Source organism: Rhamphochromis longiceps, linkage group LG15, assembly GCF_057381845.1.
Source record: "Rhamphochromis longiceps isolate RC_006_pf linkage group LG15, R_longiceps_female_GT1.1, whole genome shotgun sequence".
Classification (NCBI taxonomy): Eukaryota; Metazoa; Chordata; class Actinopteri; order Cichliformes; family Cichlidae; genus Rhamphochromis; species Rhamphochromis longiceps.
The window spans coordinates 7,175,412-7,201,543 of NC_140571.1; the positions used below are offsets into that span (position 1 = coordinate 7,175,412).

Genomic DNA, 26,132 nt, shown 5'->3' on the forward strand with positions numbered 1-26,132 from the left:
TAGCTTATGTCACGTTGCAAAGCCGCCTAGCTCTGGACGAGCTGCCATCTCACTGGCATGCTGTGATTGGATATCAGCAGGCATCAGTGGGCAACGTCCTGCAATATGAGCCAATATTAATGGAGTGAGACAATGCAGTCCTTCAACGCAGAGAGAGACGAGTCTTTATGTCAAAGCACTGTCATATTTATTACCAAGAAAAAAAGACATTAAAGGCATATTATAGTCATTTGTCACAGCTGTTATTTCGACATCTTAAATATATTTTGACAATGTGATACAGTACAACACACTGTTGTTGACAGTTAGAGGAGTGGCCGCTGGAAGAACGGAGAACGGTCGATAATACAGCAGCCGTAAGGATCAAACACACGGGCATGCACCCTCAAAACAGGGCTGCATGCTTCGTCACGTTACACAGAAAACACCTGAAATTCAATACAAAAAAAAATAAAATAAAGAAGTTTATAGATACGATGCAGGATTACAACAAAGCCGATATGGTGATGTGTTGGCAAAGTTTAGGCACAGAAGGATTTAAAAGCCACAGCAGCACTGGAGAATGTAGTGGATGTGTTTTATCTCACAACAAAAACGAAGCGCTCTTGTTTGATAGAAATTATTTACAAAAAAAGAGGAAGGGAACAAGCTCAGTTCGAATGGAACTATTACATAATGACGGTCTCAGTAGGAAGAGAGTAAGAAATAAGAAGCCGGTGCTTCATGGCAGGGCTTGGGGTTCTGGTCATGGGGCTAGGGGGGTGAGTGAGTGGGCTTGGTGGGCGGTAGATTGGGCCTGAGGGGGCGGTGATTCTGGCAGGAGGGGTGCGGCTGGCCCATCTGGAAGGAGGTCGCTGGTTGGCCGGCCGTGCAGGGCGAGAGAAGCTCTTCTTAGGCGTGGCTGGTGACAACTCAGCTTGGTTTGTCTGGTTACAAACACAGTGGTACGCGTGTTAGGGTGTACTACAGTTTTTTTTTTACAGGTTTATCAAATTTATAGTAAAAAAAGAAGCAGAAATTTACCTACCTGTTGTGGCTCCTGTCTGTAGGGTTTGTATCCTGTTCTGGGATTGGAGCTGTACTCGTGTTGGATCTCCAGCATGTCCAGCAGTTCAATGAGTCCTTCATCCCTCAACTGGCCATAACGAGTCGACTCCTGTCCTGATAACATTCCCCTATGGATTACAGAGGGAGCACTTGAAACCCTGTGCTCCATTTTGGGCTCCGCTTGCTCCACTGTAGCCTTTCTTGATTTCTCTCGAGCCAGTCCTCCATCTCTGTCTGCCCCACTGTGAGCTCTGGGTCTAATCTTTGGGCTCCCTGCCACCTGTGATCTCCTCTGAGACTGCTGGGGACCAGACTGGGATCCTTTGGAACTGCTGTACCCTCCTCTTTGATCCTTGTAGTTCTGCCTTCCAGGGTCTAATGCTAACCCCCGATCTTGGCTGGGCTCTATCTCTGCTGTCAGCACGTCAGAATCCGTTTGGCACTTCTGGGTAGGCACACGGGTGGGCAACCTGCCGGCGACTGCAGCGGCTCCCAGAGTTCTGCGCTGACAGCTGGGAGTGGGACACTTTGCTTCTGGAGCTTGCCCCCGATGGGTAACCACTCCAGATTCTGTCAGCATTTTACCTTCATTCTCCTGCAGCATGGCTCCAAACTTCCTGAGAACAGAGGGGCTGCTGCATTTCCTGTCACCCATGACACCTGCACTGAAGGACTTCCTGTCCAGAGCGGGAGATTCTGCAGTCCCTTGGAGTTGCGAGCGTGCTTGCGCAGGAGCATCCCTTTGTCCAAGAGGGGGCTTGGCTGAGTTTTCTTTGTTGGGGGAACTCTCTCTGCAGGGGGAGTTTCTCATGTGAGACACTCTGTTCTTTCTGTTTTCAGTCTCCTCGAAACTGCCGAAAAACTGTTCTTTACCAAGCCTGGTTCGGCACAGAGAAAATAACTCAAAACAAGGCACAAAAATCCTCTCAGACTATAAAGAGTTGATGAAAAACACATACAGCCTCTTACCTTTTATCTCCAGATCCTCTTTCAATCTCACCCTGGCATGCAGCGATGTCCTGGCTCACTTTGATTGTGTCACTGAAGCGCTGAAAGAGATCAGAAGTGACATAAAAATAACCCTGTATCACCCTGTGCTGTTATATTTGCTGGAAGATCATTGGCAAGGTACCCTTTACTGTATCTTTACCAAAACTGAACCCCACCACTCAATATAGCATAGCTCAATCTATTCTTATCTACTGTACTTTCATGTTGCACTTGGCAAGTTGGCTTTCTTCTCCACTGCTGTCAGGTACAGGGACAGAATGTGAAACTAGCTCCTATCTGGCAGCTTGTCTGTGTAAGCAGACTTACAGGGAACTGTAATCAATATGCTCCTGACCAAAGCCCTACTTATACTTTTACTGATCGGGTTCCTTCGGGCGTGCAAATGCCAACGACATGAGGCACATGGAAGGGAAATAAGAGAATTTATTTCCTCTACTTACCACGTGGCGAGCTCCATTGTTCTTCCGGCCCATTTGTTTCCCTGCCCCCAAATAATCCTGCAGCAGGTCGCCAATCTCTGAGACGCTGTTGGCGTGGCAGAAACCGTAGCCGTTCTGATGAGACACAGGGTAGCTGTACCCACTGGAGCTGCAGCCGTTACTATAGTGATGTGGCACAGTTATAGCTCTAGTGTGGCTCTCTCTGTGATGGTCAGGCACAAAAAGGCCATTGCCATGGTGACCCAGGCCACACTCCAACGGGGTGCCATTTTTCTGGTTGTCAGCGGCGATATCGTTTGCTCCTCTGCGGGCCTGAACTTCATTGTACAGCTGGAAAGCAGCGATATTAATGATTACAAAACTACTTTAAAATCTAACTTAGATTTCTGACAAGCTCATAATACCATTACACACATGCACCTGTTTCAATTTGCATCTTTGTAATGTGCAATACTTTGGTATCCTTTTTCAGACAGTGTGTGTGTGTGTCCAGCATATCTGTCAGCACATCACAGTTTAATCAGCTTGTTAACATTTATCTGCATCACTGCTCCAACAAAGCCAAGAGGTTGTGTCAGTTTGTGTGCTGCCAACAGTTTATTATGGAGCACAAACACACATGTTACTCCAATTAACACACACTCTAGGGGCCACAAAAGCTCCTCACTGAAAACACAACATGTACCACACGTGGTCATGTTGAGAGATAACTGATACATCTTTCTGGGAAGAAAAAACAACAACAAAAACAAAATAACTCCACTTTAAATTAAACATCGAGACCATCATTTATCACAAAATCAATCTACTGAATTTTACTTTTGCACTTCCACACCAGTAGGTTGTAGTATTAGTAAGTACAATTTACACCCACTGACCCAGAGTCTGTAGAAATCTGCACGTATCTATTCAGTTAACACTGCGTAGATACATCGACTGTTTGTGCTGATGCAATGTGTGATTAAGGATCAATTTTGGCTAAATTTAACCTGAGATTGGTGCAGTTCCTCAAATGACCACTTGAGGCTGCGACCAAAAGTTAATCCCCATAGACCACAGGTGTCGAACTCCAGGCCTCGAGGGCCGGTGTCCTGCAGGTTTTAGATGTGTCCTTGATCCAAGACAGCTGATTTAAATGGCTAAATTACCTCCTCAACATGTCTTGAAGTTCTCCAGAAGCCTGTTAATGAACTAATCATTTGATTCAGGTGTGTTGACCCTGGGTGAGATCTAAAACCTGCAGGACACCGGCCCTCGAGGCCTGGAGTTTGACACCCCTGCCATAGACCCATGTTGAACTGCACAACTGTAGAGCAAAAATAAATATGTTTTATCAAAAGCTGATATGCACCTTCAAGAAAACTGCACACGATCCCAGTACAACCCACCAGTCACATGAAATGTCCAAATTTGCCTTTCATTATTCATTAATGCACCTTGGTAATGCTAGCAAGCATGGTTAGTGACGCCAAAGGTCAGTTTGGCTCCACAACAATACAGCGATGATCACAATACTAAAGCTGAGGTTTCAAAATGCATGTCCACAAGCTAACGGGTGACATCACAGTGGCCACTGCCATATTTTATATACAGTCTGTACATTTAAAAGTCCTGCATTGTTTATGTAACGTCTCACCTCTTCGATTTTCCTCTGGATGTCCTGCAGCTGGTCCTCCCACTCCTGCATCTCCGAGTCGAAGTTGTCCATCAGCTCTGGTCTCTCTTGCCCCCAGCCACAACCACTGTGCTCAAGCCCTCGCTCCAGATCTATAGCTGCCATGACAGGCTGCTTAATAGCCAGACACTCTTTCAAATGACTTCCCCCCCTTTCACTTTTCGGTCAAAGGTCACCAAAGGGTTGCAAGCAAGGGGCAGAAGGATTAATGGCCTGGAAACACTAAAAAGTCAAAGAAATAGAAGACAGACAACAAGCGTTGTTGATTAATTTCAATGTGTTTCAATGTATTTCTATATAAAGTAGCCCAAAATCTGGTTTTGTTTCTGACACTGAAATCAAAAGGCTGATCAACCCATTTCTACTTTTTCAGTCAAGGCTTTTTCATCTGGGTTTGGCTTGAATACTTCTATCCTCAGGAAGGTCAGATATTTACAGCTGCTTTTGGAATTCTTCACCAATAATTGCAGGCATGTTAGAACTACCAATGCAGCACGTGTAGACAAAACTATTACACGACAGTGCCACAGCCATCTGTTTCAACTCTTGGTCAGTTTGACCTCCAGCCTGACCGGGCATTTCAAAGAAAAAACATTTCACGCATGAATCAGAGTGCCCATGTGCACACATGATGTCACCTGTTAGGCATTTTGCTCTATCCACCCTATATCCTACACCCACCTATCATGTTTATACTGATAATCATTACAATAAGATTTGCTAATTTAAAAAAAACATAAATGTACAAAAATTGCAAAACTGTGACAGAGTCTATTAGTAAGAAGGTTTAAAAAATCATTATCTCTTCTGCATCTGACCTTTAAAGAACCACTTAAAATCCTACTTGAGCTCAGTGCTTCTTAAGTGGGGCTTAACATTAAAAACGTCCTCCTGGAGATTAAACTGCGGAACACCTCAGATGCATCCAAGACGGCGAGCCAGTTCCCTAAAACCAGCCAAGAGCAAGAGCCTAACTGCTGTGGTAAACTGAGACAGCAAGGCTTCTCTGATGTTGTTGTTGTTGATGATGCCGCCACTCAATATTACAAGTATCCTGGTAGAAAATGCCCGAATTTACCAGCCACTTCCCTCCCATCTGTGATGTAAGAGTAGAGATATTAATAATCTTGTAACTATGCATAGTAAAGTGACTGCACGTCCTGTGGACAGGGGAGAGGCACAGGGGAACAGAAAGTATGCCCGACACTAAGCCAAAAGAAAAATGATCAAACTGAACATGACTCAGAATAAATCTTTAAAGAAAACAAAAAAATCATGTTATTATTTTTTCAATTTTCATTTTGTATATGTTGATAATTAAAACTAAATAAAATAAAATAAAAAAGTTTCCCACTTTAGTAATTTACAGCTTTTCTTACCTACCTCTACGTAAAAGTTATATCTGCCCTCGGGTGTAACTCCTCAGTCTAGTCCCTGGTCTCTTCGGTCCTTTCAACCGTTCCTGCTCGCCAATTATTTTCAACTGCCCTCTCTCCGCTGCGTCCCCCTCGCTTTTGCCTCCACTGTGTTACGTAAAAAAAAAAACAAAAAACCTCAGGGGTTGAATTTAAAGGATCCCCTTGTCCTCCTCCTCGGGGAGCGTTGAGCTAAAGGGTAAACAACTTCTGTTCCAGCCGGGGTACCCACACTTTATACCGCTCCCGGGTGTTTACGTGGGGCGGAGGTCAAATATCATATTGTCAAACTTATTCCAGCATTTGAAGTCTCGATGGGACAAACTGTCGTCACCAGCATCCCTGCTATAATTACCGGGGCTCGCGGAGAGAGGGGAAAGTGTTTACATAGCTATTTCAGCTGCTGCGGTCTCTCGACCAATCAGCTTCTCTGTTGCTACTCTGCTTTCGGACGCTTGGGCAGATTTTGCCTTGTGACCGTGCCCAGCTTGCAAATCATTTTTCCAAGGGATGCCAAATGAGTGCGTGTGACACTGAGTAATAATGTGTCACACGGAGTAATATCTTTATTGGAGACAGTCACAAAAACACAACAACAACACACAAACAATAATAAAAATAATAATACAGCATTTACATCTAATTTGTAGAGATTTAATATTTAATATTAAATCTTTAAATTTAATATTTAAAGCTTTAATATATATATATACATACATATATAAAATACTTCAAACTAACAATCAAGCCACACACTCACTAGAGGTATCACATTATTTATGCTTCAAATGGTGCAAAGAAGTAAAATATGCACACTCTCATCCATGTCCTGGAGTAACCTAAAGCTGTGACTCATTCTGCTGCGGTGAACATCTGAAGACAGTTGCTACTGTTCATCTGCCACACCATCAATTACTAATAGCAACCCCTAATCAAGACCCTGTTGGGAATTTTGGGGTCCTTGACCCCTTCTTATGGTGATGATCAGAATTCCTTCCAGTGTGAAATCAGCCTTAGTCTTCCACCTGTTGTGTTCCCAAATGAATAATTAAGCCCTTCAGGAATTCAGGGGTGGGACAGAAACAAACTTTCACCTTACTTTACTTTGAGGCAACAACAACAGCAGGGCGGCACAGCAAGTGTTGTTCTACAAATTAAAGACGATGTCGCTGCCGTCAAGTCCTGTTACAACAGCTAATGTACTAAGTAGCACTAAGTGGTTCAGATTGCATCCAGTCAGAATAAAACCTATATGACCAAACTTTCATTTTGGCTTAAACAAGTTCCGCACAAATATGCCAACATATCTCCGTTGGCTTTAAATCCACAGCTATTACCCGCACAGTGAGGAATGAACTACAAAAAAACTGGACTATTTATTATTATGATTCAAACAGGCACACATCTTAAAATGTCCACACACACAAACACACACACAGGACATATTATATAACTGGACTCTTTGATGATGTCTGTCGTGCTGCAAGTTTGTACTACAATAAGTCTCTGAGGTGGCTGTTTTTAACCCCGTGGACACTTCCAGTGCTTACAAATGAAGCCTACGAGGAGTTGCAGCTCCTCAGATGGCCATCTGAGACTGAAACTACATCCCCGCTGTCCGCTTCATTAAAATGCTTAATTGCATTTAGCAGAAATAGACATTTTTACAGTCCAGTTGAAAACAATTTTGTTCTCTGTAAGACAAATTTTCCTATTTATGACAACTTAGGGGCGTGAATTATTATTATTATTATTTTTGCAATTTAACCGTTTAAACATCACTAAGGCTTAAAATTAAGCATTATTATGTTAGAGTTCCACTCGCTATCTGCAATGTGTAACCTGTCTGTAACTTACCGTCTCGAGCGTCTTATGCAGATGGCGATGCGTGATGATAATGCAGATTCCAGTGCTGAAGCTGGCCACACTTCCTCCAATGTGAGTGCAACCTCGGTAAGTGCTGAGCTTTTACTGTGCTGTCGGTTACCTTGGCAACAAATGATGCGGGGATGGAAAGAAAAAAAATCAACGGAGGGAAAACAAACCAAAGGATGACGTGTGTTAAAGGGAGGTGTGCATCACAGAACAAAGAAAAGAGTGAAAAGAAAGACGAGCTTGAAGATGGTGGCGTAAGAGAGGGATGAGAATAACACGAGTATGAGGATGAGTAAAATGATTGGCTGGAACATCTGGGAGAGGGAGGAGCGGCAAACCGACAGATGAGAAACACGGGAGTATGGATAAAGAGAGAAAAAGGAAGAAATACAGTTAACTCTCGAGCATATTTTACGTGCTCACATGAGATATTTCAGTTCTATTCTCACCGACAGCGGCTCCTCTGACTCCCTGTCCTCTAGCTTCGGCACTTCCAGTCTGTCTATGAAGGCCTGCAGTTCCTTACGAAAGGCTTTCATCTGGGCGTTAATGCGATATAGCAGCTCATGTTCCCTGATTCTGCTCCCATCTTCTTCCCCACCCTCCTCGCCGGACCTCCCGAACATTAAGTCGCCATTTGAAACGTAGACCCTCGCCTCCGAGATGATGGCCGCAGTATCGGCGATGAGCCTATCAATGGTGCGAACGAGCCTCTCTGCTTCCACGCGGATGTCTATCATCTGCTGCCGCTCACGCAGGGTGCACCGGCCACCAGGCAGGAAGCGGGATAAGGCGGAGGAGGCGGCGCCCTCTGGCCCAGTAGGGGTGTAGAGGCCCCGGGTGGGCGTCAAGCAGCGACTGCTGCCGTTATTGTTTCTCACCTCATCTGAGTCACTTTCCCCACCAACAGGACCCTCGCGTTTGCGGTGAGGAGGGAGCAGGCGGGATGAGGTGGAGTCCTCGTCGCTCTCTCGGCGACCACTCGTCGTGCCACCGGCATCGCTCTCTGCATCGCTGTCCCGTGGGCTCGGCCGCAGGGAGAGATGAGAAGCCAGATCGTAGCGTTGCATGTTGGAGAGGAGCACTCGGTTCTCATACTGCAGCTGCATAACCTGATGGGAAGAGGCGGAGAGAGATGAACTGTTTTAAGATGTTTTGGCGAAGCAGTGACCTCTGGGGTGGACAGATAAAACTATAAATTGCAGGCTGGTTCCAAAAGCAAGTCAATCCTCATAGGCTGCAATGTTAAAATACCAGGCTTTGCAGCAGGATCGAACATGTTACACCCTGGTACAAAAAATGATTTGGGACTTTATGGGCAATTTTCCCCTGTTGTAAAAACTGTTCAGTTATTTTACCCACTTAAAGTTATGCAGAACTGTGAAAGGTGCATGTAAAACTGTCTTGTCTTTCCCTCGCTCTGTATCTCTCACCCTACATCTCTCTGTATGTCTTGAGTCTCTTGAGTTTTTGTGTTTGTGCTACTTCCTGTCTTATTTTGATAGTCCTTGTCTCATGTTCATTGTGTCAGTTTTGCTTTCCCTATCTCGTTATGTCTAATTTGTTCCTGCTGTGTTCCCATGTGTTTCCACTTCCCTGATCACCTCTCAGTGTACGTATTGTCTCAGTCCTTTGTCTGAGTGTCTGTCTGTCTTCCCCTGTGTCTCTCAGGTTCTATGGCTGAGTCTCAATTCAGGGGCTGCATCCTTCGGAGGCCGCATTTGAAGGCCAATTACGTCACAGCAATGCAATGAAGGCTGTCCCAATTCGAAGGCTGCTCCAAATGCGGCCGACAAATGCGTCGTTCATTTCCCTGAATTTGAAGGATAGGTCGGGACTATCCTTCGTGGCCCAACCTATCCCAGAATTCATAGCGCGGCCCAGCCAATTCCAGTTTCCAACAATGGCGACAGCTACTTTGTTGTAATATTATTTTTATTACTCTTTGCAATACTGTATTAATTAAATTAGTATTTCAAATATTTTTATAATAATATAAAAATAGTTTTCATGTGCGGCAATGGATTAGGAGCGCGGCTAAAGTAGCCCCTAAATTGAGACACAGCTTATGTTTCCAGTGCTTCCCATGTTCTAGTGTCTTTCCCAGTTTAGATTTCAGTTCAGTTTCCTTATTTTGTACTGTTTTGCCAATCAGCCCGAATAATCTGCTCGCCTTTTGTTATAGTTCTGTTCCTGCTTACATTGTCTGCAAATAGGTCCTCACTCTCTGCTCCACAAAATCTGCTGCTGCAGATCATAACAAAAACCCAACTGATTTACCAAGCAGGCTGATACTATCGACTGATTTTAAATGTTTGCAGATCTATCAGCATCAATATTTATAGTAGCCAATAAATGAAAGCTAAAAAAGAGAAGAAAGAAGAGATGAGAGGGTACTCTTAGAGTACCTTCCCCGATGGCAACACACGTATTTGGAACCACAGACTGTTAGGGAATTGTGTTTGTGGACTCTCAGTCTTGGGAATGAGTTACTAATTAATACCTAAATGCATATATTTATACTAATTATAAAAGCATTAAATGAATTACATGGATCAGCATCTTATATTATGTCAGTGTTTAACGCCTTTCTTACCTTGCCACTTAGATCATTAATCTGCAGTCTTGCAGCTTTCAGCTCCTCCTGGAGGGCTTCTGCCTTTGCTCCATCAATGCCTGCTCCTCCTGTAACTCCTCCTCCTCCTCCATGCCTGGCACCTCCTTCATGAGTGCCAGCTTTAAAGCGTAACTTGTTCAGCTCAGCTGTCACCCTCTTGTTCTGTTCCTCAGCATCAGCCAGGTTTCTCCTCAGGAGCTCTGCCTCGTCCTCCACCAGCTGTAGCTGTTGTCTGAGCTCTGTCAGATCATCCCCCAGGCCTCGGCCTGCGCCCGGCCCACCTGTCGCTCCACAACCCGAGCCTCCACCGCTCTCTCCTTCTCCACGGAGGTCATCAAGCTCAGCCCTCAAGCCACGGTTCTCAACCTGTAAGGAAAAAGGGAGACGGGTGCAAAAATCACATGATCTTTCATTCAGAAATTTCACACAGTCTGCTCTTACCTCTAACTCAACTATCTTTCTCCCGAGGATGTTGGCTTCCTCCTCCACCAGCCGAAGGCGTAGCTTCAGCTCTGACTCACGCGTGGTGGGTGGCCCCCCAGCCTCCCCTTTTGGGTGGGTACTGTCAAGTTCTCCATAGAACGAGCGGTATTTCTGCAGCTCTTGCTCTAGCCGGTCCTTCTCCTTGTCAATCTTGGCTGTTTTCTTCCTCATAAGCACAGCCTCCTCTTTGATGAAAGCTAGTTGGCACTTCAGGTCCTCATTGTCCTCCTAAAACACAAACTGTATACACTCAAGTGCATTGAATTTGTTAAATTGTTAAGAAGGCTGGTTTCTGCATTGAGACCTAAGACTTAAGATTAAAGTGAAGAGCAGATTTTTTAGCCACAGTCTTTCTGAGCCAGACGGTTATCTCTCGTCGGACTCAGCGGATTCTTGGCATGTAATAAGTCTAACAAAATTGCTCCAGCTCTGCAAACCCTCAGCTTTCACTAAAACTTTGTAGCTGGAAGTGAAAAGCCAAACATTTGACACAACAGGATATCACAGAAGCTCATACGCAAAATCTCAGGTTGGACCCTGAGAGTTTGCAGGGTAAAAGCTGTTTATTCTTTGGCCTGACTGCTCAATACATGGGCAGGCTGTCTCCAGGCTGAAGTGCATGTTTAAAAATAGCTGATACAGGACTAAATATTCACACATCAGTTCACATGAGACTGCACATTTTCCTAAGAGAACTACCTCCTAACAATTATCTGCATCAGTTTAGGCAAGGTAAGCATTTATGCCAAAAATGTATAAATATACACAAAATAAAATAATTATTTTTAATCATAACAGCATCTCACCTCAGTGGGAGTCTGTGCTGCTTTCTTGTCACTCTTCTGGACGTCCTTGCTTCCTCTTCTCTTTTGAGACTATAAGAGGACATTGCAATTGAAATTAAATTATGACTTTTTAATGTATTTATGAGTATACTTGTATGCGTACACTTACTGGCCACTTTGTTAAGTATACCCACTCAACTGCTGATTAAAGCAAATATCTGTTCAGCCAATCACGTGGGAGTAACTCGGTGAATGATCAATGCGACCTGCTGAAGTTCAACTCAGGTATTACCTAATGAAGTTGCTGGTCGATCATTTAATATTCATATATGTGGACATTTATGACACATTACATTTAATGCTCCTCTGATGTATGGTGATGGATGTGGGGAAGCGTTTACACACCTCTTTGGTTTTTTCTAGTTCATTCTGCAGGGCTTGTTTGGTCACTTCCACCTCTATGAGCTTCTGTCTCAGCTTTTCGTTCTCCTCCTCCGTCTTAGTGCGTTTCTCCTCCACTTTTTCCAGCTCATGGTGGAGCCTCACAGACACATCCTTTGCTACCTGTAATAATCATAACCTGAACCTGCTGTTTTGGAGAAATAACTAATAATCTGTTATACTTGATTTTTGCTGCTGTAAAATGCATAATAATTGAACTAACGTGATGGTTCGTATTAGCCTACATTAAAACCTCCCATACATAACATATTAACCTTAACACACAGAGTCATCTCCTCCCCTCCCCTACCTTTAGGTCCTGCTCCAGACTCCTGAGCAACTCTTCATCGATCTCTCCTGTCTGGGCGTAGCGCAGCCTCTTCCTCTCAGCCTTCCGCAGACGATACTGCAGGATTCTGCAGTTTTTATTGGCTCTCTCTAGCTCACGCCTCATTTCCTGGAGCTGGCAAGTGTCTTCTTCATAGAAAGTGTCTCGCATCTCGTCCATCTCAGCCCTCATTTCTTCAATCTCACACTAGCAGAATCATAGCAGACAGAAGATGTGATTGCTACATGTGTCACACTGACAGCAGGAGGTGTATATACTTCGAAAACAGGAGATTTTATTGGTTCAGAGTCTGACTAGTAGCTCCAGACGTATTACAGATTTTCAGGTTCAGGTTAAAATATACAACCTGAAAAAAAATCATTTTCCAGATGTGAGTCTGATCATCTTTATTACTCCACAGTTCATTTCAGGGATATATAAATGCAACATTGCAAACATATGAATTCCAGCTGTGGCATTGTGGGTAGTCCCTTCTAAACACAAGATATAATCGATCCGTATTAATCAATAGCATCAGGATCGATATACAGTTACAATAGCGAATGCGTTTTCACTGAAGACAGAGAGCCTGTCCTACAAACATAATCGACCCCATATGCTATCTGTCATTTCATGACAATTAAGACGTTTCTGAATTGTGTCATTCTAATATGATTTCACCTCTTTAGCATTGGCCTACAATTCAGGTTAGGTGAGATTATGTATTTTAAAGTATTTTAATTTTATTTAAAAAAATGTTTTTGTTAAAGTCTATCAAACCTTGAGATCTTCGTTTTCCTCCAGCAGCCTCTCCATCTCCTCCTCCAGGGCCTGGTCCTGCTGTGTCACGGACCCCGCCTCTGTCGCCTCTGCAGCCCGCTCCGGCTCTTCCACGGCGGTCTCCGACGTCCCAGTGCTGTCCGCTTTGGCTTGCATCTTGGCTCCCCTCCTCTTGAGTCTCTTCTGCAGGTGGAAGTGAATCAGCTCAGTCTGTAAGCATCGCCCTTTCCACAGACCCAAACCGAGGCCCGCTCCACAGGCCGCGGACACGTCGGTTCTCTTCCCGTGTCCGCTTCTCTCAGCTGGCTTCCTCTCCTTTTCTTTCAGCGAATAAGCTCTGCCGGAAAACAAAGGCTGTGTGGAGTCACCTTTAAAGCGGGTTAAGGCAGAGCCTAGAGTCGGTACAGGGAAATCTGCCGGATCTTCCTCGACAGCATCCGCCCTGTTTGGTCTGACAAGCTCAGCTTCAGCACCATCCGGGTGAACAGCTGCCCCTCCGCGGCTCTCGGGCTCCCTCTCCCTTCTGTCTGCGGTGCTCAGGCTGTCCCTCAACCCAAGATCCCCGCTTCTCCGTGCACGATCAGGAGGCCTGGAGCTGCCCGGGTGTCTGGGAACAATCTTTAATGCCCCCTCCTGGGCTGTAGCCGGCGAGGGAGCCCGGTGCTGCCTCCTCCTCCTGCCTGCGTTGTTGACTGCCGGTGCTGTGGAAGAAGGATCTGCAGCGCCGCTCACGGTCGGCTTCATTTTTTCCACCTCAAGTAAACTCCACGCACACGCTGCATTTGCGTGCTTTTATAGATGAAAAACGAAGCAGCCCTACAGAAGGATTTTCTGAAAATCTTAGCCTGACTGAAACATGAGCAAAACATTCATAAAAACTCTAAAAGTTCAAAGTTGCCTCCAGTGAGCCACTAGATGTCGCTATTGTGCCGCTGCTGTCAGCGCCCCTATCCTCTCATCCCAAACCATATGCATATGACCCGAAAGCTTTACGCACAGCCAGTGAGGGCGGGGAACACATGAGCGGTGCCACGACTCTGTAAAAGTATTAAAAATAATAATAAAACAAATGCGTTTTAACATTTATTTAGAATTTTACATAGTGGCTGAATCCTTACCGCGGACCTCTGAGAGAGGAGACGCTGACACGGGGTACCACCAGGCACTGCAGGGCAGGGGCACGGGGGCGTAAACGTTATGGTGGACGTCAGAACAGGAAGTAAAACAGCCTCTCCCGACAGCCTCGTGCTTATAGACATATCCCACTCTCTTCCTCTGTCTCATATTCAGAGCATTATATTGTTGTACTACAATATGTTGCACAATGTTAACAAGAATGTAAGAAATAGACTACTCTTGGTTGGTTTGAATACAGTCCACTTCACTGATACTGAAACAGGCATCGATTTCTGGGGCTCCAGTTTGCTGAAAGGGCTGGTGTAATCCTCCAGTGGGTCCAGCTGCAAAGGTGAACTGTCAGATTCCTGACACATCCAGTCCTGCTGTTATTTATTACTCCTTTTTACTTGCAGTATTGTGTAAAAGTCTCAGTCAACCCATAATTTCCTTTTATTTTGCCTCCAAAAAGCTAAAATTGTATCTTTAGGCACTTATTGCTAGCAGCCCATTGCAAAAACACAGAAGTTGTTCCCATTTGCTTAGTTGAATCTGTGAAAAGTGCCAATGATAACCACATTTAACAGACATAAAATTATACTTTTGCACCAACAAAGTGATTCCCAAAGAACTATTTGGCAAACACTTGCTATATCTCTTCATGGTGCGCAGTTGTGCTTGAAAATTTTCAAGAAACTGATTAAAGTCAGGAGTTAAAAAGAAAAAGTGGCAGGCCTAAAAATAACAGCAGAAGATGAACAATATCTGAAGGTCATGTACTTAAGAAATAAGAAACAATCCAGTAAAGACCTGACTGTTCACTTAAGGTTAATCAGAAATGGTCTCAGTGAAAGTGTGACTGCCAAGAAGCCATTTTTAAGGGAAGGAAACAAGGAGAAAATGCTCAAACATGAGCTGAATTCCTGAATTGCTGAAAATTAACCGCACTGGCTGTGCATTTTACTCTCTCACTGGTTTTAAACTGTTCTGAATTGAAGTTTAACTTCCTTGCACAGCATTTTATTTGGTTTATATTTACATTTTTAACAGGTTTGTATCATTGGGCTCATCCTCTCACCTCTAAATAATCAAGAAATATAACCGTGGCCCAACAGAGGGTGCTCTACATACACAAAACTGCCTATGCAGAAGCCCAGAGGGTAATCTGCCTCACAGATAGAGAGAGAGAGCCAGTAAAACGCTGACTGTTTCCACTCTCTGTTCAGCTAGAATGAGCTCCTTAGTAATATAATTGCTAATGAGATGAGTAAGACCCAGGTCAGGTTTGCAAGGATTTAACCCCCTCCGGAAAACTGACCCTTCACCCTTCCAGCAAACTGGCCCACTTGGGTCTCCCAGCTACAACTTCTATTGTCTTTGTGTAAAGGTTTGTGTGTGCCACAAAAGGAAAGAAGACATTCAGGAAGCAGCAGTGTGTTTTTATGAATGCATATGTTTTAAGTTCCACATCAAACTGTAGCAATAGTGGTCAATTTTATGCATGTGCATACATGTTTTTTCTGCTTCCTGCAGCAACAGCAGCAAGCATGCAGGTTATAGTGTCCTGTGCTAAATGCCTTTGATAGAAAAGCCTTGGCAATTCTGCAATCCTATTAGTCGCTGGCTTAGATCCTTCTGTGTCCCCAAGGAGGACAAATTTACTTCCTCTCAATCATCTCACCCAATCTATCATTCACATCTACAACCTTCCACCTCCTTGCTAACGACATCAGTGGAAAAAAAAAAGATAAAAATAGCCACAGGTATACCATTATAAGAAAGTAGGAGTTTAGGAGTAGGGCATGTATGCTAGGAAGGAGGGATAAGAATGTGGGAAAATTATGTGAGGAAATAAAGAGAACTTGCAAAAATACAACAAAGGATGCAAAAGAATTGCAATTGACTTTCCAGACATGCAGCCACAAATGACGGCCTGAGAATGAGCAGAGGCTGCGGGACACAGGAAAAGGCATGGACGAGGAAAATGATAGGGGCTAAATAATTGAATAGATGCCATTAGTGACTCATGGTGTGGCGAAAGAAGAGTGGGCTGTAGTTTGCTTGTTACAGGATGATGAAAAAAATTAATGTGAGTGTGTGGAAAGATCATGCAGTGTCACAAGAATGGCAGAGTTATAATTCAGGCTGATGAATTTACTATTTCTTTTCAAATATCTTGAAGTTGTTAAATACACATGGTTCACATTGTAAATCAACTATTTTCAAGGCCAAATATGAACTAATCCACGCAGTTTGAGAGTTGCAGTAGCAACCTGGTGGCAGATTAGTGAAGGCTTCTCTTTCAGTGACCCGCTTTCCTGAGTAACCTATGGAGTGACGTGGAAATAAGCTCTTTTGGAGCTAAAGCCAATTTGCCCCCAAAGATTAGGGCAGATCTGTCTGAGCAGGCCAAACACACATCCTACCTCTGCCTATCTCTCTCTCTCTGTCACACACACTCACCTATAAGAGCTCTTTCCATTGTACAGATGGAAATAGGAGAGATGAAGTAAGTAGGACAAAGGGAGAAAGTTGGAGGATGGGAAGACTAGCTTCTGGTAGTTTAGCAGATGATTTGCAGCTGAATGCACAGACGCTAATGCCAAAACTAGCACAAAGACACACAAACGCAACCTATGGGGTGCTGACATTGTCTTTATTTCAGTTATATGTGCAGCCAGGGAAAGCTGTGTCACTTCTGTTTTAATAAGACAATCCTTTTCCTTAAAAAAAAAAAGACGAAGCTCTTCTCAAGACGACTTTCCCCGTCCGTTCTACGTGGCAGTGAGACAATACTGAGCTGTACATCAATCTCTTATTCTTGCACCTCAGCTACATTGCACAGCAAAAAGAAAGAACGACCCACAGAAATGTGTATTATAACAAAGATAATCATAAATTAGCGTGACTCTATAAAAAAAACCCTACAATTTCACCGCCCCCCTCAAAAGTATTTAAAACCAGGTTTTTAATCCACAAAGCACATAAAGAAAATAGTGTATCACTCTGTAAGTGCAGCACAGGTAAATAAAATCAGAGAAGACAGTGAAATTTGAAGTCTGGTAGATGGTGCAGCTGACTGCAAAGAGTTGATGGCAGATAATGTAGAGACATGTTTTTTTGTTTCTTTGCTAGCCATGTTAAGGTAAACTAAGTATTTGTAAACAATGATTACCCCCCAAACCAAAAAAGAAAAAAAAAGAAAGATCAGAGTTTTGAATGTTTTTTCCCCTTGTTAACAGTTTAAATAATAATAATAATAATGGATACTTTATTGATCCCCATGGGGAAATTACTTGTTTTTCTCTGCATTTGACCCATTCACTCAGTGAAGCAGTGGGCAGCCCACTAAGCAGGCGCCCGGGGAGCAGTGTGTAGGGACGGTACCTTGCTCAGGGGTACCTCAGGGTAGCCGTTAAGTGGATTCGAACCGCCGACCTTCCGATCATGGGGCGACCACTTTACCTACTGAGCTATCCCTGCCCCAAATGAATTGATACTCATTGAAAGCACTAGAAAATAAATTAATTTAGCTTATTAAACACTATTAAGCTTTTAAACAGTACTGGAATCCAGAGTACAAAAGTTGGAGGTGGATTCCGGTTGAAAGTAAGTGGATGCTGAGCAGGATGCGGTTCCTTTAATATTTTGGTCCTACTATGGTCCAAAACAGAGCTGGACAGAGGAACGGGGGGGTGGGCCTACATGAACAGCAATTTTCTTTTCTTATCTGGATTTAATTACAAAAGAAAGCTGTCATGGAGACAACCGACACTCTCGTCCCCTCAAAACCAGAACCATTTACAGACACACCCAGTGAACACACACTGCTAACCATTCACTTCATCAAGTTGGTCCCTAATCACATCCATCCACTTTATTTGCAGGGATGATCGTCTGGTTTGAACTCTGTTTATCCCTCCCCTCCCCTCCCCTCCCTCTTTCTCTGGCCTATAAAATAACTGTCTGCTTTTCGCAAAGCAAGCCCCGTTTCCTGCTTTACTCCCTTTTCGCTCTTCCTTTCTTTTGCCTCTTTCCGTTGTCCTCCTCATCGTCCTCCTCCTCTTCCTCCACTTTGCTATGACCGTTAGCCACCACAGAGGAGCCGTTTGTTATGGGCTTCCCTCCTTTCCGAGAAAAGGCAGGCTTGCGTCGATAAGCGTGGTAGTAGAAGTTGGCGAAGAGGATGATAAAGGTGACGGCGTAGCCAATCAGAGCCCACTGCATCCAGCAGGGGAACGGACAGCCGGTGTAGAGGGAGTGGCCAGCGTGGCCGATGGTTACGTGGAACTGGATCTGGTGAGTATGTAAGAAAAAAAGATTAAAAAGACACAGAAGAAGCAGTCTGAATTTTTGAATATACAACTACCAACTAAAATCAGAGCTATCACTGAAACAGGCAGAAATCAGTAACAAACGAAGATCTGTCAGATTAACTTCTTAACACTAAAGCCTACATATTTGTGTTTCTCATGCATACAGCTGTTTCAGAGGGCTGACTTCACTCCTGTTCCCAAGTTTAATCCCAGTGGTTCACCACGGTGGATGAATCAGCATATCTGATTTGGCACAAATTCTACATCGGATGCTTTTCCTGATGCAACCCTCCAATTTATCCAGTCTTGGGACCTGGGACTAGCCTGTGATCCCCTGAGATTGCATCTCTTCGCAGTATCAAACCAGGGATCCACCTTGTGCTAGACTAATGTGTTCGCTACTACACCATGGAACCTCTAGAATCAATGCTAATAACATTTCCTAAAAGCCTATTATCACTATATTAAAAGTTTATAACAATTAAATAATGTTTCATACTGATATGATACCCAATTGTATTAATCTTTAAAATGTGAAGATCTAAGAGGAAAATATAGTTACAGATTTAAAAGTTGATTTTTTAATATAACATTATATTAAAACCTGCCTGCCTCCTTCAGTGGCAGGCTGTGGCACCCACGATGTGGGACGGAGAGATTTCGCAGGTCTTTCCTCCCTACTGCTGTCAGACTCCACAACAAAGACTTCAACTGATCAAACACACACATCCACACATGTGCAATAGCAATAACACTAAGTGCAATACTCTTTTCTGGCATCGTTGTATTATAATCAATTGTATCTAGCATTTGTATTCTATTTTATTCGATTGTATATAGTATTTTATTATTGTGTACAGTATCTCATAGATATATTATTCCAGTGTTTTTTCTCTAATTTTTCTATGCAACTTTGCACTGTCCACTGCTGTAACAAAACAAATTTCCCACACGTGGGACTAATAAAGGTCATCTTGTCTTATCCTATCTTATTAATATTCCCTATGTGTGGAATAAAGAATACACTGTCAACCAATTTTCAGTCATAAATGTGGCAGACTTCAAAAGACTCATTGCTGATGGAAAGGTCTAATTAAGTCTGTAAGAGTTCAACAAATTCAGATATAGTTAATTAAATACAAGCAAAAAATTAATTAAGCGCTCATTTGTAGCACATTTATAGCAATTCATTATTAGCTTCATAAGCTCTGCGTTTCTGCGTAAACTTTATTATAACTGGATGAAGGTGCAAACTATATCTAGGGGCTTCACATATTAGCAGATCAGTGGATCTTTAGATGATAACCATTGTCACTAATAATCACTCTGAGGCAAGTGAAACCCAAAGTGTGTTTCATTGTCCTCACAATTAGCTCAGGTAATTCGGAGAGGCAAAAAACACCAATCACACCATGTTAGCATAAAAAACTGTTGGCTAAACTTTCGCAATCAATAACGTCAAGTTATTTGATATATGATGCATCCCTAAAGGTGCCACTTACCATCTGGATAATGGTGAGGTATTTCTTCCACCAGAGGTATTTCTGCATCTGAGGTCCCAAGGCAGCCAAGCCATAGTACCCGTACATGAGGACGTGGATGGAAGAGTTGATGGTTGCACCAAAAAATGCTGTGGAAACAGTTACATTTATATCAGAGGTGATGGTGGCTGTGTTATTACTAAACAGCCGTAATGTGCCTATTTTCCAGCTCCAAGTACAAAGACAAGCTCTAGTCTGATTCTTTGACTCACATTGTCCACCGGGAACCCATTTGATTCCAATCCACCAGAGGATGAACATGGTGCAGTGATGGTAGACGTGGAGGAAGCTGACTTGGTTGAACTTCTTCCTCAGTATGAAAAAGACAGTGTCCAGGAACTCCACTCCTTTGGAGATGTAGTACCACCAAAGAGCCGAGGCTATCTAAAGATATAAAATGAGGCAAGGTGAATTATCACAGCACACCGAGGTGAATCCGTCACATAAGTCAATAAACCTTTTGAGACAATGCATGGGACATTACATTTGACTTCTCTGACTTTTTTGCATCTTATATTTCACTCTTCTCAACACAGACCTGTTACATCCCTTGCATCCTAAACAAGACCTCCAGAGGAGGTTAAGGTCCTATGTAGGTCATATTTAACTATTTACAGCCTGTTTCTGATTCCTTTTCTGAAGGTTTCTTCAGTGAAACATTGCTGGTAACAAATGTTCTGCAAATAATGATTACATGGAGTTAAGATCACTGTAAACAAAGCCAATGGCAACTGTAGACAACATCAGAATCCCACATAAAATAACATTATTGTAAACTATGTAAATTATATATTTACATAGTTATTGGTACAATATATATTAATATTTCTTTAGTGGTGATCTCTAGCGTGGTATTCTTCCTAGTACACAAATAATGAAGCAGATTCTTTGCCTGAGTTTCCTTTGTACTAATAGAAAATCTTTAGATGACAGAAAAATGTAGCAACTGAGGATCTTTGGAGAGATCAGCAAATCAAATATTTTTAGTAACTCCTTTATACTAACACAGCATGTCAAAATCTCTCTCTCTGTTATCCTATTCAACTCTGTCGCAGTACAAATTACTCCCCTTGTGACACACAGCACACAAGGTTGCTCTCTAAGCCATCTTGCTCTGGCATCTCTTATCCTTAAGGCCATCATGAAAGCGTGAAGCCTAAAGGTGGAGATGGGGCGGAGCTTAAGGGTGGTGAGACTGACTGGTCCCGCCCCTCTGAGTGTTGAGCCAAACCCTCTTTGTGCTGAAATCATTAGAAATATACAGTATCTCTCAGCCCTCGCTCTCCTTCATGCTTATAGTGATATATGTACAGTCAAGAAATGTGGCTCTTCTTTCCTGTGTCAATACTGCAGCCCCACTGCTTTACAAAAGATTAGTAAAAGTAGTAAAAAAATTGTCATACTAAAAAGTGTCATATTAATGTTATTTTACCCTAACTATGTCCAGTGCAGAGGTAAACTGTGTGCGAAGGATGTTCACAGATTGCTTTTTAGATGTCTGTGCGTGCGAGGGAACCTACCCTGACTTCATTGACATCATTCGAGTAGTTTACAGGCTGACAGAGGTAGCTGTACCCGGCTGCTCTGGAGGCTAGTAGGAGCTGATGAGAGGACACAAAGTCGGAACAAGGATGAGAGCAGAACAACAGATCCTGCCTGTGATCTGGAGAGACCGACAACTACTGCAAGTCACTCCTGTTCAATTACCCTTTTTCACGTAAGCACTGCTAAAACATTAACAGCACACAGAGAGCAGGACTGAACATGAGATTCTGTGCAGATAGGACCTTCAGTTTATCCAAAAATACATGAAGAATGTAAGCAGACACAAATTTGACTCAAAAAGATCAAATTAGTGAAAGAGCCTATGTGCTCCTATAATTCACGTGAATCTCCCCACTTTCTTTTCTTGTAGAATTGAACATGTTTTGCAGATGCATTGCCATGTATGCAATACAAGACTTTGGTAATGTAAATCACTAAATATGATGCCTACTCATTTAAAGTCACATAGACAGTTAAAAAATATGTATATCCAAAAATCGAATTTCTCCTACGTCTTATGCTTCTAGTTGACTGGATATATGACGCACCAAATTAAAAATGTCTTTATTTATTCAATACAAAGGTTTCCACACTAATCTTACTGGCTGCCCTCCAGGTTCTTCTAGTAGGGAGTAAAGGCAGTTCCATCCACGTAATGGAGTTACCAGAGAAAATGGGTGATCAAGGAAGCTACATTAAACCCCCTCAGGTAAGAGTTTTGAAAACTCTGAGCGGACTGAAATGCTGTTATTTGGTGCATTCAGTGACAGATGTTCATGCTGTGGGCTTCACTGCAAACATGTTATATGAGCATTATTGCTAACATCAAAAAAGGTAGCCACAAAATACTGCAGCCGCTTCTGACTTGTGCAAATAATGGTTATTTGACAGTAAGATTAAGTTGAAATATTTTCTCTTTATTAGGGAAAGAAATAAAATGTTCATTTGATTAGATCCACAATCTTTAAAGCTGGAAACTGAATTCACAGACCTGCAGAATCTGTGTCATACATCCATTTCCTTTAATAAGCTCTAAGGTATATTTCATGTATATACAAAATATATAGTGCTTTGTAAAGTATTTTTTTATGTTTGTTTGTAAGTTTGATGGACAAAAAATGTATTTTCAATTTAGATTCTGCCCAGAATCTGCCAAGCACCATATCGTGGCTCTTTTAAGCATCTAGTACCTCCACTTTAAGCTATGATCGGTCCTTCAAAGGCTACAATGGCACTCACCTCTTTGGCGATGTAGAAGTTGAGGACCACCATGCTGAAGTTGTAGACTATGAGGGTCTTCCTGAGTGTGTAGGGCTGGCGATCTTGCATGTATTTAGGTCCTGCCCACAGGAAGATCAAGTACAGGCAGCTGATAGCCAGAGTAGGGAAGGGAGAGGACATCATGGGCCAGTGCTGAACCCTCTTGTCTGATGGTAAAGGGGTTACAGTTAATTTTAAGGGTGGGGAAGAAAAACACAAGTTACAGCTGTAAATATCAGGATAGATTCAACTGAAGCATTAATAAACATATGTTGTAAAGTTGATCCACAAACCCTCATAATCTTTATTAATTTTATTATTTATTTTTTACTAAGAACACAAGCTACAGAAGTTATAGTTTGGCATTCATTTATTAGCTCTATAAAAACAGTACAGAGGATGTAAGTTGAAGGTGAAAATACTCTTCCCGGCTCAAAAATAAGCTGACAAGTTTAGTTTTGCAGTTCCTCTTTCACTTGATACACGCACGTAGCTGTAAACACACTTGCAAAGCATCAAGTATGTTTACTTTTGCAGTTTTCTGTTCACTCCATATACCATCAGCAAGCACATCTACACATACACACGACTGCATGATGATGAAAACAAGAGACATCGATCACTTTTGGTGAAGTTATAATAATCCATTATTATGATTATGCAGCCACTGTTGAACAAACCATGTTGCCACCCCACAGATGTGCGTATGTAGTGAAAGCTCCTATTGCGTGTTGTTTCCAAGCAAGAGATCCTAGCTTACCTGCTATAGTAAGGCTCCATTTGTAAAACTCTACAGTGTCATTCACAAGATGCGTTACAACCTCCATGGCTCTGCCTTTGGTCTAGATTACACTGTGGTGGAGAGAGAGAGAGAAGAGCAGAATATCAAAATCAGCTAGAGTTACACTGTATTGGTAAACGATGTCTGGACTAAAGTCAAACATTTCAACAGCTCAAATAATATGTTAAATGCATGTTATGATAAATGCATGATGAAGTTTTTTCTTTTCACTCTTTTCTCCATTGAAAGTGCACATTAGTCACCTATTCACCACAAACCTCCACAGGAAGTTGATTATTATGATTGCTGGGCACTCCCATCAGTTACAGATAACTACAGGAAAATGGATGGAGGATACTGAGTAATAATGGGCACACAAATAAAAAACGCACACATATGAGACAGTAATAATGCAGAGGGCGATTTGCACCCCATTGATAAGGCAGCATTACATAACAAACCCTTTTTATCCACTTGAGAGCTGGGAGCAGGTGTCTCTATATTAATCTATAATTAATCCTATGCGTCAGATCAGCTGCCCTTTAAATAATTAATTGCTAAGTGTACAGTAACTACTGCCCACCAGTGAGCGCTCAGTGGAAGGAAAGTGTTGAGTGTTGAGCACAGAGTTGCTCATAGCTTTATCAGGATAACTTTATTTGCAGGATGCATCACATCCAATCCAGGGTCCAGGGTTTAGTTGAGCAGCAGAGGGCCGCGGAGGGAGATCAGATAAGAGAGGGTTAACCGGGTCTGTGCAAGAACAAAAAGACTGGGGCGCATGTGTCAGCAGGTTTCGCCCTGACCGCTCAAGAGGCTTACATTCAATTGATCAACGAGCTTAGATGTAGGCCTAAGAACAAATGCCCAACCATTTGACAGCCTGCCGGATGGTTATCTGCCTATATGTGCTATGACATACGCAAAAAATAAAAATAAAGAAAGAAAGGAAAACAGACAATACAACCTGCACACTGCACAGCAGTGATACTGTCATTTTTGCAATGATGGGGATTTAAAAGAATAAACACATCGCCCTTTTTATTTTAAAAGGGGTCCAACAAGTGATTTACTCCAGTCAGCTTTATTCGGATGGTGGTAACAGGTGGTAGCTGAAAGGCACTGAGGGCTGATACTATAGTTCTTTGTAGCTTGCAAGCCATAGAAATGTGATTCTTCATCCGCCAGCGTTAAATACATTATTTCTGGTGTACAAAAGGCTCGTCCCCTCTCTAAGTAACTCCAAAATTAAAGCTCAAATGTTTAATTTTCATGTATAATAAACTCACAAGAACAAAGTATACTCAAAACCGCATTACAATAACACTTAAAACTCATGCAATAGTTTTTAAAGATGCATTTACTTACGTCCTCGATATTTAAAAGCGTATAATGACATCCGGTGGCAATATGATGCCCAACTCCTGTCAGTAACTGTTTCGCTCCCCCTCTTCTTCTTCTGCCCTTACAGCTTATCAGTTCATTCGCTGCTCCTGTTCAAATTCGACATCAAGCAGCAAATTTGGCAAGAAACTAACAAAAGAAAAGGCAAGTGGAGACCTATGACTAAGGTTTGCCCGTTAAGCAGTCGGTCCGTGCCGGCCGCTCAGCCGCATCTTCTTCTCCCAATCTCCTGGAAGCAGGGAAGCCAGAGCGCATTGCGCATGCGGGAATCGACTCTACCGTCTCACGCGCATCAGGCGATGGCAGCTCACCTCGTGGCCGTGCTCGCGTTGTCGCACTTGTGATAAACCTCGGCATTTACTAACCGTACATATAAACAGTTAGATAATTAAGAAGCAAACTAGCTTCGTTGCTATTCATATATCTTAATAAAAATAGATAAATGATAATAACTTTCTATTCACAGCCTAAAACAACTATATACATCCTAGAGGTTTGGCTCTGCAGGTTGCCTTACTTGTAAAAACGTCCCTGTCGGATTTCTCCACTAGATGGTGCTGTTAGGCTATCTTTAAGTTTTCAATTCACCGTCACCGGCTCAAGACTCCTTTAGGAGGGTTTCCTCAGAAGGAAAGCTGGTTTATGTATTTTGGTGGAGCGAAATTTACCATTTCCTTTATCAAAAATGTATTGCCAAGTCACAACATTAGTCATCGAATTATTATGGCTATATGTCACTGTCTGCGTTTGTTAGGTTAGTTGTCACAGCATAACCTACAAGTGAAAATTAGTTTTGACTAGTGTGTCAGGCTGTGCTGTTTTGGAGAATCCAGTACATTTGAAAAGGCTCTATTGCTGTGCCAGAGCCATTTATAGGCTTTTCTGTGAGGAAGGGTGACAGATCCAGCTGGACTGCACTAACCTGGCCCAACCACCAAAAGGCTGTAGGCATCCAGAACAGTGAAGGATGTGAACGTATCCTGTGTCTGTTTGTGTTTAAACCAAGCTACAAGGAACAGGTGTAATGGCTCAGATTAATGCCTTTCTCTCCAAATACAACTTGTAAACTGACGTCCTCTGTCCATTTGTTTTGATATTGCTGCAGTACAGTTAAGTCCTGTATGATACCCTGTAAATAAAAACTGCATATACATTCACAGGTCTGTGAAGGTAATCATGTCTACATCTGCAAGATGCTGTGTCACTAATAGACACCTTAATATTTAAATAGTTTTGACTGCTGTCTGAATTTGGCATTGATCGATTGAACTA

At 42.7% G+C, this 26,132-nt stretch overlaps 3 protein-coding genes across 7 annotated transcripts; all 3 read right to left on the reverse strand.

Annotated features, from left to right (window-relative positions):
• Nucleotides 1-484: 484 nt before the first annotated feature.
• LOC146651932 (uncharacterized) lies at nt 485-4,278 on the reverse strand. Its single transcript, XM_085382418.1, has 5 exons — nt 4,135-4,278; nt 2,499-2,828; nt 2,017-2,096; nt 1,028-1,925; nt 485-926 (listed from the first exon to the last, which is right to left on the reverse strand). Exons 1-5 carry the CDS (start codon nt 4,276-4,278, stop codon nt 669-671), a joined length of 1,710 nt encoding a protein of 569 aa, XP_085238544.1. The 3' UTR covers nt 485-668.
• Nucleotides 4,279-4,385: 107 nt separating this feature from the next.
• Nucleotides 4,386-14,078, reverse strand: LOC146651933 (microtubule cross-linking factor 3-like). 5 transcript variants are annotated; one of them, XR_014907618.1, is made up of 9 exons: nt 14,016-14,078; nt 12,898-13,934; nt 12,100-12,324; nt 11,754-11,912; nt 11,370-11,438; nt 10,060-10,791; nt 7,887-8,575; nt 7,446-7,575; nt 4,386-4,395 (listed from the first exon to the last, which is right to left on the reverse strand). XR_014907618.1 is itself a non-coding variant. In XM_085382413.1 (9 exons), exons 2-8 carry the CDS (start codon nt 13,639-13,641, stop codon nt 7,459-7,461), a joined length of 2,709 nt encoding a protein of 902 aa, XP_085238539.1. In that variant the 5' UTR covers nt 13,642-13,934; nt 14,016-14,078; the 3' UTR covers nt 5,557-5,696; nt 7,446-7,458. The 5 variants fall into 5 exon arrangements, 4 of the variants coding, with proteins under 4 accessions (XP_085238539.1, XP_085238541.1, XP_085238542.1 ...); XM_085382413.1 differs by lacking the exon at nt 4,386-4,395 and adding an exon at nt 5,557-5,696 and having other exon boundaries at nt 7,913-8,575; XM_085382415.1 differs by lacking the exon at nt 4,386-4,395 and having other exon boundaries at nt 7,913-8,575; nt 10,060-10,446; nt 10,522-10,791.
• A 3,192-nt stretch (nt 14,079-17,270) lies between these two features.
• On the reverse strand, nt 17,271-25,103 carry LOC146651934 (very long chain fatty acid elongase 4-like). Its single transcript, XM_085381666.1, has 7 exons — nt 24,825-25,103; nt 23,436-23,527; nt 22,655-22,842; nt 21,391-21,471; nt 20,083-20,254; nt 19,832-19,959; nt 17,271-18,309 (listed from the first exon to the last, which is right to left on the reverse strand). The coding sequence occupies exons 2-7, from the start codon at nt 23,500-23,502 to the stop codon at nt 18,013-18,015; spliced, it is 933 nt and encodes a 310-aa protein (XP_085237792.1). The 5' UTR covers nt 23,503-23,527; nt 24,825-25,103; the 3' UTR covers nt 17,271-18,012.
• Between the last annotated feature and the right edge of the window lie 1,029 nt (nt 25,104-26,132).